Source organism: Salvelinus sp. IW2-2015, linkage group LG26 (assembly GCF_002910315.2).
Source record: "Salvelinus sp. IW2-2015 linkage group LG26, ASM291031v2, whole genome shotgun sequence".
NCBI classification, from domain to species: Eukaryota; Metazoa; Chordata; class Actinopteri; order Salmoniformes; family Salmonidae; genus Salvelinus; species Salvelinus sp. IW2-2015.
Genome location: NC_036866.1, coordinates 42,438,053 through 42,451,235, shown reverse-complemented (window position 1 = coordinate 42,451,235; position 13,183 = coordinate 42,438,053). Strand labels below are relative to the sequence as shown.

General features: G+C 42.1%; 1 protein-coding gene across 9 annotated transcripts in view; it reads left to right on the top strand.

Moving 5' to 3' along the window:
- LOC111952480 (suppressor of tumorigenicity 7 protein homolog) overlaps positions 1-13,183 on the top strand; it is a 71,441-nt gene that overhangs the window by 41,846 nt on the left and 16,412 nt on the right. Inside the window, exon 1 of one of the 9 annotated variants that reach the window (XM_023971182.1) lies at positions 8,400-8,421. The exons of the other annotated variants lie outside the window; for them this stretch is intronic. Coding sequence (XP_023826950.1) covers positions 8,415-8,421 — 7 coding nt within the window. The 5' untranslated portion in view covers positions 8,400-8,414. Of the gene's footprint in view, positions 1-8,399; positions 8,422-13,183 lie in introns of those variants that run through there. 9 annotated transcript variants of the gene reach the window in all.

The following is a 13,183-nucleotide window of genomic DNA, read 5'->3' as shown; positions in this document are numbered from 1 at the left end:
AGTTTTAATGACTCCAACCTAAGTGTATGTAAACTTCCGACTTCAACTGTATATTGTAATCAGATACAGATACTTTCGAAAAAATATACTGAGCAAAAATTTAAATGCAACATGTAAAGTGTTGGTCCCATGTTTCATGAGCTGAAATAAGTTCTCAGAAATGTTCCAGAAACACAAAAAGCTTATTTCTCTCAAATTTTGAGCACAAATTTGTTTACATCCATGTTAGTGAGCATTTCTCCTATGCCAAGATAATCCATCCACCTGACAGGTGTGGCATATCAAGAAGCTGATTAAACAGCATGATSATTACACAAGTGCACCTTGTGCTGGCGACAATAAAAGGCCACACTAAAATGTGCAGTTTTGTCACACAACACAATACCACAGATGTCTCAAGTTTTGAGGGAGCGTGCAATTGGCATGCTGACTGCAGGAATGTCAACCAGAGCTGTTGCCAGAMAATTGAATGTACATTTCTCTACCATAAGCCGCCTCCAACATCGTTTTTGAGAATTTGGCAGTACGTCCAACTGGCCTCAACCGCAGACCACGTGTAACCATGCCAGCCCAGGACCTCCACATCTGGCTTCTTCACCTGCGGGATCGTGTTAGGGGGTGTTGAGGCGTATTTCTGTCTGTAATAAAGCCCTTTTGTGGCACACGTACTGTATACACAGGTTCGTTGTTAGGTTTGGGTATTGACTGCTGCTCCTCTTTCCTGGTTTCATTGCAATGGCCTTTTGCACTACACTGTAGAGTGTAGCGGTTTCTATGGGAAATGCACCTATAAATGGTGGATGTACAGAGTGGATACAGAACAGCACCAAAAGGAGGGMGAATTTGTTGTTTGTGTTGATTTTGCGACTGTACAGTGTTTTGGTAAAGAATGAGCTGACTACAGCCACACAAGTCTGACCAAATGGTCCAAGCCACCTTACTTTTACTGTGATAAGTCTATTTTACACTTTGGCCATCATATTAGACTGAATCACTTGCCCAGCTGAGATATAGACCAAGAAAACTCATCTTATAATGGCGTCCTTGTGTATGTATTGTGCGAGGCACTGCATTTTTTGTGGTGAAGGTGACCTGTAGTTAAAGACCGAGTGGTATTGATRGATCGATCTCTGCCTCAGTATACAGCTTTGGCATGTAAGACTGCTGATATCATATGGTTAGCAGTTAAGATGGACACCACTACAATATACTCACATAGTGTGATGATGCTCATATGAAGGCCATTACAATATACACTACAGTTCAAAAGTTTTGGGTCACTTAGAAATGTCCTTGTTTTTGAAGAAGAAAAAAAAGTCTGTTAATATAACATCATATTGATCAGAAATATAGTGTAGACATTGTAAATGACTATTGTAGCTAAAAACGGCTGATTTGTTATGGAATATCTACATAGGCAACCAGAGGCCCATTATCAGCAACCATCACTCCTATGTTCCAATGGCATGTTGTGTTAGCTAATCCAAGTTTATCATTTTAAAAGGCTAATTGATCATTAGAAAACCTTTTTGCAATTATGTTAGCACAGCGTAAAACTGTTGTTCTGATTTAAAGAAGCAATAAAAACTGGCCTTCAGACTAGTTGAGTGTCTGGGGCATCAGCATTTGTGGGTTTGATTACAGGCTTAAAATGGCCAGATACAAAGAACTTTTTTCTGAAACTCGTCAGTCTATTCTTGTTCTGAGAAATTAAGGCTATTCCATGTAAGAAATTGCCAAGAAACTGAAGATCTCGTACAAGGATGTGTACTACTCCCATCACAGAACAGCGCTAATAGAAAGAGTAGTGGGAGGCCCCAGTGCACAAATGAGCAAGAGGACAAGTACATTAGAGTGTCTAGTTTTAGAAACAGATGCCTCACAAGTCCTCAACTGGCAGCTTCATTAAATAGTACACGCAAAAGACCAGTCTCATCGTCAACACTGAAGAGGCAACTGACTCCGGGAGTTGCAAAGAAAAAGCCATATTTCAGACTGGCAAATAAAGAAAAGATTAAGACGGGCAAAAGAACACAGACACTGGACAGAGGAAGATTGGAAAAAAGTGTTATAGACAGACAAATCTAATTTTGAGGTGTTCGGATCACAAAGGAGAACATTCGTGAGACGCAGAAAAAATTAAAAGCTGCTGGAGGAGTGCTTGACACCATCTGTCAAGCACGGTGGAGGCAATGTGATGGTCTGGGGGTGCTTTGGTGGTGGTAAAGTGGGAGATTTGTACAGGGTAAAAGGGATCTTGAAGAAGGAAGGCTTTCACTCCATTTTGCAACACTATGCCATACCCTGTGGACAGCGCTTAATTGGAGCCAATTTCCTCCTACAACAGGACAATGACCCAAAGCACAGCTCCAAACTATGCAATAACTATTTAGGGAAGAAGCAGTCAGCTGGTATTCTGTCTATAATGGAGTGGCCAGCACAGTCACCGGATCTAAACACTATTGAGCTGTTGTGGGAGCAGCTTGAACATATGGTACGTAAGAAGTGCCAATCAAGCCAATCCAACTTTTGGGAGGAGTTTCAGGAAGCATGGGGTGAAATCTCTTCAGATTACCTCAACAAATTGACAACTAGAATGGGAAGGTCTGCAAGGCTATAATTGCTGCAAATGGAGGATTCTTTGACGAAAGCAAAGTTTGGAGGACACAATTATTATTTCAATTAAAAATCATTATTTATAATCTTGTCAACGTCTTGACTATATTTCCTATTCATTTTACAACTCATTTCATGTATGTTTTCATGGAAAACAAGGACATTTCTAAGTGACCCCAAACTTTTGAACGGTAGTGTAGATGCACATTCTGAACATCGACGGGGACGCCCTTCTGGGTAAGGACACAGGTGAAAATCCATAGGCTCCAAGGTGCGACAATGAGAAAATGTTGACCTAGATCAAAGGATGGGGTTCGGTACTTGAACCTGAAAAGCATATGAGCAGACTGCGGCCGTGAACAGTGGATGGTAGGACACAATCCACACACTCGCTTTGGGATGCCAAGGGCAGTAGTAAAGTGAAAGATGGAMTAATATCCTTCTCAGCGGCTAGTAGCTGCTCTGATAGGATCTTTAGCACAATAGACGACATGTCCTAGAACGAGCTAAAGGCTTAGAGACTGGGTGTAAGCAACGTGCCTTCACTGCTCTCAGACCTGAAGGCTGGAGAACGCGGTTGTCTGCCTCCATCTCCTAAACTATCTRGAGGATATCCGATCATCATCCTTGTCATCCCATAACTCGCCTTCGCCTGACACTACATCGTCAGACCGTGAGGGGAGGGAATGGAGGCTATCCATGACCTCGCCCCCACTGGGTTCTGTTGCGGGGAGCTGAGCCTCAGCCTTCGATGTTGGCTCGGAGGCGAGTGCTAGGCTTGGCTTGTCTTGTGATGGCTAGCAAATGGTAGCTTGTGTAAACTGTCTTATAAGCTGGCTAGTTAGAAGCCTTGTGGCTAATAGATAGCACTAATAAGCACAGTAGAATGCTATAGCCTTTAGAACTTTTAGACACTTTCCTTAATGGTTATAAGATATCTAGCTGGCAAACATTCAGTTGTGAATTCCATTCTGTAACTAGATTAGCTGGCGCGTGCTGCACAACAGTTAGTAACTCGCTTGTGCAGAAACACCATGTGACTGGAGACTGCCATTAAGATTCATAATGACAAAATGTGACTGGTGAAATTAAGAATGTGATCTGCTGTGTCTCCTATTGTATTGCACAAGTTGACTGCAGGTATTTACAAATATTAAAACATTTCAAGGAAATAGTTTCAACAGTGTTGACAATATTGAAAYACCATCCTGTGGTTATTAAAAATAYGAATTTGGTCTTAACTGACTTGCCTAGTTAAATAAAGTTGGGCTAACCCAGCCTGGTCTCATAGACTAGACATGGTATAGGTACATTTGTCCACTCAAATGAGTATGATATGTTACATTTGGTATGGTTACATAAGAAAGAAAGATAGTTACTTAAGGCAAAAATGAAAGCAGGTTGATTTGTAGTGGTGGGCGTATACACGAATGTCTAGCAACCCAAAGGTTGCGATTTCGAATCTCATCATGGACAATTTTAGTTAGCTATCAACTTTTCAACTATTTACTAGTTTTTAGCTACTTTGCAACAATATTGATGACAACGCTGCTGTTTTAAATCCACTAGCGTTCTATAATTACACTAAGTTTGTTTCTTACATCTGCAAACAGCTAGTTTGTCTTAGTAAGTTAGCTGCTAATGCTAATCGGTAATGCTAATTGCTAGCTAACTAATAAGTGTASTGAGTCAGAGTAAACATAACTAGCCATATAGCCTGATAATACCAGTGATGGTGGAGACCTACATCTGCATGTGTAACAGTATCTTCTAAATCAAAGGAATACACGAAGCAAGAATATGTTAGCTACATGAAGTAGCTAAGCGAGAACATTCAATGTGTATAAAGATTATAGGGTCCCCTAGGAACACTTGTCAACACTTTGGTTTCTACTCTGTCACAATAACTCCTCCCTGGCATTTTCATTTGTTGTCATGTCCAACACTGTATTCAAAGTAKCCAATATTATATTCTAACTATAGAATTAGAATAATCTATATAATCTAATTTACAACTTTTATTATTCAAAAACATAAAATACAGTCAAAAATGTTTATACCGTAATATAATACTTTGGCCATATCGCCCAGCTTTACTTAGCATGTTAGCTAACCCTAACCTTAACCCTTTTAGCTAACCCTAACTCTTTAACCTAACTCCTAAAAAAAAAATAGCCCCTAGCCTATCTAATTTTAGCCAGCTAGCTAACGCTAGCCACCTACCTAGAAGTCGTAACATATTGAAGGTTTTTAGCAAATTCTGAACATATAATACCAATTGTAATTCGTAACATATACGAAATGGGTGATGGGCATACACAAATTAATACATACCATACGGAACATAACATATCATACTAAATTGAGTGTCTCGGATTTGTGTACAGAAAAATACAAAATGCTCTGAGACTAGGTTGGCTAACCGAGTCTCAATAGATAGCCGTGAAGCTAGCTACCAAAGGAGACTGAGAGGTAGAAAAGGAATTTCTACCCAGTTAAAAACCTTTCGGTCAATACTGAACCTTTCCACAGGGTCTGAAAACCTACACTTGGCAGTGATATCCTTCACGTTCGCTTTTGAGCAGTTAAGCAGGAAAACAGGGATCCAGTCGTGCTGAGGATAGTTGGAGAGTAATGCTCTTCGAGAGGGGYAAAAAGCGAGAATGACCAGATGCAGGGTGGGTGACTCCTTTATAAGGAGGTGAGGGGCTCACTTCATTCTCAACTTTACTTATCTGTCTCCGACAGACGCTTTTGATAGCTCCATCTGAGAGTATTGGTGATCCTGGCAAATCCCCATAGTGATACATCAACACAAGTGTTTCAAAGAGAACTATTAAACGGTTTGGGACAGAGACGCATATTTCTACATTGTAATGGGTACTGTGCAACCTTTGGTAGGCTGCTGGCAGGCTTTTTGGCTGCAATACAGCAAAGCCAATTCAGCCTATGCTCAGGGTGCTCACAGGGTAAGTTAAATGATAGGCTACAATGACTTTGCTCATGATGCACACCACAAAAAACACTGATACAAATGTAACAACAGCACAACAAAATAGATATGTTCCTTGAATTTTCTTTCYCAGGTGCCTTTATCATACACTACTTGACCGAAAAGTATGTGGACACCTGCTCGTCGATCATCTCATTCCAAAATCATGGGCATTAATATGGAGTTGGTCCCCCCCTTTTGCTGCTATAACAGCCTCCACTCTTCTGGGAAGGCTTTCCACTACATGTTGGAACATTTCTGCGGGGACTTACTTCCATTCAGCCATGAGCATTAGTGAGGTCAGACACTGATGTTGGGTGATTAGGCCTGACTCGCAGTCTGCTTTCCAATTCATCCCAAAGGTGCTCGATGGGGTTGAGGTCAGGGCTCCGTGCAGGCCAGTCAAGTTCTTCAACACCGATCTCAACATACCCTTTCTGTATGGACCTCATTTTGTGCATGGCGGCATTGTCATGCTGAAATAGGAAAGCGCCTTCCCCAAACTGTTGCCACAAAGTTGGAAGCACAGCATCGTCTAGAATGTCATTGTATGCTGTAGCATTAAGATTTCCCTTCACTGGAACTAAGGGGCCTAGACCGAATAATGAAAAACAGRRCCAGATTATTATTCCTCCTCCACCAAACTTTACAGTTGCCACTATGCATTGGGGCAGGTAGCGTTCTCCTGGCATCTGCCAAACCCAGATTTGTTCGTCGGACTGCCCGATAGTGAAGCGTGATTCATCACTCCAAAGAACGTGTTGTCACTGCTCCAGAATCCATGGTAGCGAGCTTTACACCACTCCAGCCGATGCTTGGCGATCTTAGGCTTGTGTGCYGCTGCTCGACCATGGAAACACATTTCATGAAGCTCCCGACAAACAGTTATTGTGTTGACATTGCTTCCACAGGCAGTTTGGAATTCGGTAGTGAGTGTTGCAATAGAGGACAGGCAARTTTTATGCGCTAAGCTCTTCAGCACTCAGCGGTCCCATTCTGTGAGCTTGTGTGGCCTACCACTTCGTGGCTGAGCCGTTGTTGCTCCTAGACGGGGCAGCACTAGCYTGGCAGAAATGTGATGAACTGACTTGTTGTAAAGGTGGCATTCTATGATGGTGCCACGTTGAAAGCCACTGACCTCTTCAGTAAGGCCATTCTGCTGCCAATGTTTGTCTATGGAGATTGCACGTCAGCAACGGGTGTGGCTGAAATAGCCGAATCCATTCATTTTAAGGTGTCCACATACTTTTATATATATAGTGTAATGTGACTAAAACTATGACTTATAATTTTATTTGATAATTGACAGCCAAGCACCAATCATGACACCAGCTTTCAGATAATAGCCTACCCTCGATATTTAGCCTTTTGGCTAAACACCCTAAACCCTCTTCATGTTGACTGCTAGGTTGGTGATGATGAGGGAGATTGGGTTGATTTTAAGGACACAGATGTATTAGATGTCCTGTTATGTTTTGAAATGCAAATGCATAGAATTCATCAACGTTGTTCAAGCATCTCTCATGGAGGCATCTTCAAAGGCAGTCCGGGCGAGCTCACAGCAGAGGGCCCTTAAGTAATTGGTTCAGGGGGATCTTGTTTAGAAAATTATCATTCATCATATTCCTGTTCATTCCCAGCAGCTACTGTACCACTGTATGATTTAGTGTAACCGCATCATACATTTAATTTCATTGGGCTCTCTGTCTGGCAGTTGTCCGCTTCTTATTGGGCTCTGTCTGGCAGTTGTCCGCTTCTTATTGGGCTTTCTGTCTGYCAGTTGTCCGCTTCTTATTGGGCTCTCTGTCTGGCAGTTGTCCGCTTCTTATTGGGGAAAGGCAACAAACATTTGTATTGTTTAAATTTTAAAAAAATGTAATAAATGAAAAGAGTAAAACCATATGCATTCTATCTCCAAGACGGTTGGGACACATGGCATTAATGGACTAGCTTGACTGTCTTTCTAGCGTCTTCTAGTCATGCACTTTCGTGTAGGGTCGTTGAGAGGTGTTGTCATGGTTACCTGTTTCATGCAGAGGTGGAAGAAAAGCCCAKCCCCACATTGAAATGGGAGCTACTGATTGGCTGAGTGGCTGGTTACAGACCCCCTGACAGACCTGATTCTACAATGTTACTAAAGGGAAAGGGGGATACCTAGTCAGTTGTACAACTGAATGCATTCAACTGAAATGTGTCTTCCGCATTTAACCCAACCCCTCTGAATCAGAGAGGTGCGGNACACATGGCATTAATGGACTAGCTTGACTGTCTTTCTAGCGTCTTCTAGTCATGCACTTTCGTGTAGGGTCGTTGAGAGGTGTTGTCATGGTTACCTGTTTCATGCAGAGGTGGAAGAAAAGCCCAACCCCACATTGAAATGGGAGCTACTGATTGGCTGAGTGGCTGGTTACAGACCCCCTGACAGACCTGATTCTACAATGTTACTAAAGGGAAAGGGGGATACCTAGTCAGTTGTACAACTGAATGCATTCAACTGAAATGTGTCTTCCGCATTTAACCCAACCCCTCTGAATCAGAGAGGTGCGGAGGGCTGCCTTAATCAACATCCACGTCTTCGGCGCCCGGAGAGAGGGCAGTCCTGCGTTATGATTGGCCTGACCAGCTGTCACTCAAATACAYATGCCTATCACGTACAAAGAAACTGGACTAAGGAGGGCGAGGGGGCCCTCAAGCAATTTGTGTGCTGTGTGCTCTTAGGCAAGGTTTTATTGCCTTGACTCTCACTGTGTGTGGTTTGCCTGTGGTGTGTTTCTCTGACTGTCTTCAAGACAGATGTCACAGAGAAATGGAAGGTGAGTTGTAGCCTACCTATAATGTGCGTCAGCTTCTCTTTACACAGGTGGAGTTGGGTGAAATGGTGATCTTTTCTGTGATGTCTCTTTTGGGCTAGACTTCTAGGTCAATGGCCTTTTTGATAGTGTACTGTACAGTTGGTACATACACCGAGTCGTACTGTTAGTTTTTTATTCATGAACTCAACAATTTGCTCAGTATGTTGGCGAGCCGAGGTGCCTGTTCATATGAACTTGTACTGTGAGTGTATTTGTACTTGTGTGATTGTTTGCTCTTGGGCATGCGTGTGTTTGTTTTGTATATATGTGTCCTTCTTCAAACATTGGAGTTAACTGATAGCTGTGTATACATAAGGGCCATAGAGCTAGATGAGGATATCAGTGTCCCTGACAGTTAGACATGTGCTGTGTCACAAATGGCACCCTATTCTCCATATAGTGCACTGTTTTGAACCAAGGCCCATGGGGTCCTGTAGGAAGTAGGGTGACATTGGTGACGCAGACCTGATTCTGTTCTTGGTCATTGTTGCTGGGAAGCACAAGGCTAATCTTTTCTGCACATGTGTATATTCTCCACACGTAGAGAACAGGCYAATGGTGCTTGTTTAATAAAGTTATGTCAAAGCTGAATCAATGTCTGCAAGATCACATAATGATAATATGCTACATAACAGAACCGAATATAATAGCATAGTATAACGTTACTGTAAGACAAAAACACCAGCGCCACCGTATTTTTCTCTCATGTGGCCAAAACTCAACAGAGTGTGCCACTAGGCACAATACACATGTAGGCTACGCTGGTTTGTTAAAGCTCAGACACACCGGTAGGATTGTCAAATGTTTGCCTGCCGACAGTATTTTAGGACCTCTGACTGCCGACACGCTGTTCAATCTCTTTTGTGTTCACACAGCAAAAATCTTGGAAGTCATCAGCCTTGTTAAAATACTCCAAACCAGAAGGTGGCAGTAGCATTGTTTGGCCAAGCATATCTGTGCGTATTGCTTATGATCTAGATTTTAATCTATCTGCGCTAGTGTTGCTATTGTGTAGAAAGCCCTTGTTGATACTAGCCAGATAGTTATCTAGTGGTGGCTATCTAGCAAGATGACAAAGAAACAATTTAATTCACTCTCCAATCCCATACTGCCAGTTCATAGCCAAATGTTTAGCTAGCTAACTAAAGTTAGCATATTCGCTAGCTAGCACATAAATAACTAGCTAAGGACACTGCAGTAACTCGGCAGCTAACACAAGCAGCTGTTTCATGGAAACTAGCTAATCCATTGTGATTTAATTATACTGAACAAAGATATAAACGCAACATGCAACAATTCCATCTATTTTATTAAGTTCATATAAGGAAATTAGTCAATTTAAATATTCATTAGGCCGTAATCTATGGATTTCACATGACGGCAGGGGCGCAGTCAGTGGCTGGGCCTGGGAGGGCATAGGCCCACCCATATTCGTTTTTCCCCACAAAAATGCTTTATTACAGGCAGAAGTACTCCTCAGTTTGATCAGCTGTCTGAGTGGCTGGTCAGACAATCCTGTAGGTGAAGAAGCCGGATGTGGCGTTCCTAGGCTGGCGTGATTACACGTAGTCTGCGATTGTGAGGCCGGTTGGACGTAGTGACAAATTCTCTAAAACGACTTTGGAGGTGGTATTGTGTTGTGTGACAAGACGGCACATTTTAGTGGCACCTTTTATTGTCCCCAGCACAAGTTGCACCTGTGTAATGATAATGCTGTTTAACCTCTCTAGGGCCAACATCCAGTGAAATTGCAGAGGGCCAAATTCAAAAACAGAAATACTCATTATAAAAATCCATAAAACATACAAGTGTTATACATCGGTTTAAAGATGAACTTCTTGTTAATCCAACCACGGTGTCACATTTCACAAAGGCTTTACGGCGAAAGCATACCATGCGATTATCTGAGAACAGCGCCCAGCAGACAAATCATTACAAACAGTTACCAGCCAAGTAGAGGTGTTACACAAGTCAGAAATAGCGATAAAATTAATCACTTACCTTTGATGATCTTCATATGGTTGCACTCACAAGACTCCCATTTACTCAATAAATGTTTGTTTTGTTCGATAAAGTCCCTCTTTATATCCAAAAACCTATTTTGTTCTCGCATTTRGTTCAGTAATCCACAGGCTCAAAGGCAGTCACAACAGGCAGACGAAAAATCCGAAAAGTATCAGTAAAGTTCGTAGAAACATGTCAAACGATGTTTATAATCAACCCTCAGGTTGTTTTTAGTCATAATAATCAATAATATTTCAACCAGACAAAAGCTTCATCAATATAAAAGGAAAACAAGAAAGGCGCGCTCTCGGCCGTGCGCATGAAAAACCTCTGGAACACTGCAGMGTCCACTCATTCAGAGTGGTCTTACTCCCTCATTTTTCAGAATACAAGCCTGAAACGATTTCTAAAGACTGTTGACATCTAGTGGAAGCCATAGGAAGTGCAATTGTCAGCCATCCTCTTCGGCGCCAGCTTAACAACAACCTTTATAGTCGATTTGCTGCAAAGAAACCACTACTAAACGACACCAATAAGAAGAAGACTTGCTTGGGCCAAGAAACATTAGCAATGGACATTAGACCGGTGGAAATCTGTCCTTTGGTCTGATGAGCCCAAATTTGAGATTTTTGGTTCCAACTGCTGTGTCTTTGGTGAACGGATCATCTCCACATGTGTGGTTCCCACTGTGAAGCATGGGGGAGGTGTTGTGATGGTGTGTGGGTGCTTTGCTGGGGACACTGTCTGTGATTTATCTAGAATTCAAGGCACACTTAACCAGCATGGTTACCACGGCATTCTGCAGCTATACGCCCTCCCATCTGGTTCGCACTTAGTCCCCCTGCATCAGATGACCTGGCCTCCACAATCACCCAACCTCAACCCAATTGATTTGGTTTGGGATGAGTTGGACCACAGAGTGAAGGAAAAGCAGCCAACAAGTGCTCAGCATATGTGGGAAATCCTTCAACCATTCCAGGTGAAGCTGAGAGAATGCCAAGAGTGCAAAGCTGTCATCAAGGCAAAGGGTAGCTACTTTGAAGAATCTCAAATCTAAATTATATTTTGATTTGTTTCATACTTTTTTGGTTACTACATGATTCCATATGTGTTATTTCATAGTTTTGATGTCTTCACTATTATTCTACAATGTAGTTAAAGGTTTTTAAAAAATCCTTGAATGAGTAGGTGTGTCCAAACTTTTGACTGGTACTGTATATAATTTTTGTAATTTAATGAAATAAAATAAATATTAATAGCCAGCTCGTGAGGCACCTTGATGATGTGAGGCCTGAGGAAATTGCCTCTTCTGTCTAATGGTAAGTCCACCAGTGCATGTGAGTTTGTGCACTTTAATTGTTTCAAAGTCAAGTTGTTGGCCACTGATGAGCATTGCAATTATACAAGGTGAATTGTTAAGTTCGTTCGTACCAGTTCGGCTCGCAGCAGGTACTGCTTTTGTTCTAACAAGGGAAGAAATGGTCTCCCACTCTGAGTACCTCAGATTATCAGCAGTGAGATTCTCGTTGTTTCACCATCTACTTCAGAATTTGCTCACAGTACATAATTCAAAACAACAATGTATAACTCAAGATCTAAATGCATATACACATGAAACTGATTGCGATGAAATGGTTGGTATGCAGATGCTGCGTGGATGTTTTCACTGGTAAAACTTCAAATTATAATTCACTATTGAATGCGGTGGTGTTTTTGTCTTACGGTAACAATATACTATGCTATTATATTTGGTTCTGTAATGTAGAATACTATCATTATGTGATCTTGCAGACATTTATTCAGCTTTGACCTAAATGTATTAAGCGATCACCATTCGCCTGAGTAGCCTTTTCTCTACGTGTAAGGTAGAGAATATAAACCTGCGCAGAACGTCATCCGCAGATGCGTTTGGGGATCCTGCAGGTTCTTTAGTCAGGCAGATTAAAMATTCAGAAAAAGTCAGATCCGCAGCTGCTGCCTTTTTATAAATGCCAACTGTTGCGTGTGAACTGGCGCATGCATGTGCTGTGGTATATTTTGTATTTACACAACGTTTCTACGAGCGTGTTCTGCTTCCATGATCATTCTGATCAGAACAGCGGTCACCCGGGTGTCCCATCTTTACTAAAGGTCACATCTACTGGTCTGCAATGACATTTTGTTGTCTTGATTATTAAGCCAGTTGACATTTTCTGTAGACATGGTGCAACCGATGGTGGGCCAGCTAGATCTTAATTGCCCTTTTACTGATGAAATAATGAAACTTTGTGAGTGAAGAGTTGATCATATGTTGCAGTGTCAATTATAATGCAACTCAACTGAGCCAAGACCCAAAACGATTCATTGCATCTAGTCCTATTCATAACACGTGGACGTTTCATTTCCGCTCTGTTATGAGGTCAGACAGACTTGAACCTGCATCCGCTTCTGCAACAACATCATCCTACATATTCAGTCTTTCACGAGGCTGTACACACTGGAGGACAGCTGTATCTTCACCGGTAAACAAGGTGTAAGGCAACCCCCCCCCACACACATTTACGTGTACATAGGCCTACTGTTCGCCACTCTCTCTCCATCCGGTAACTTCCTCTCCCATAGAGTGTAGCCTGTTTTAGGTCGGCGAGGCTTTGGCTGCTCCATAATGCTACCCTCTCAGGAGGAGAAGGAAGCCACTCCAGAGGGAGGAAATGCTACAGCTGGTGCTGCAGTGTAGTAG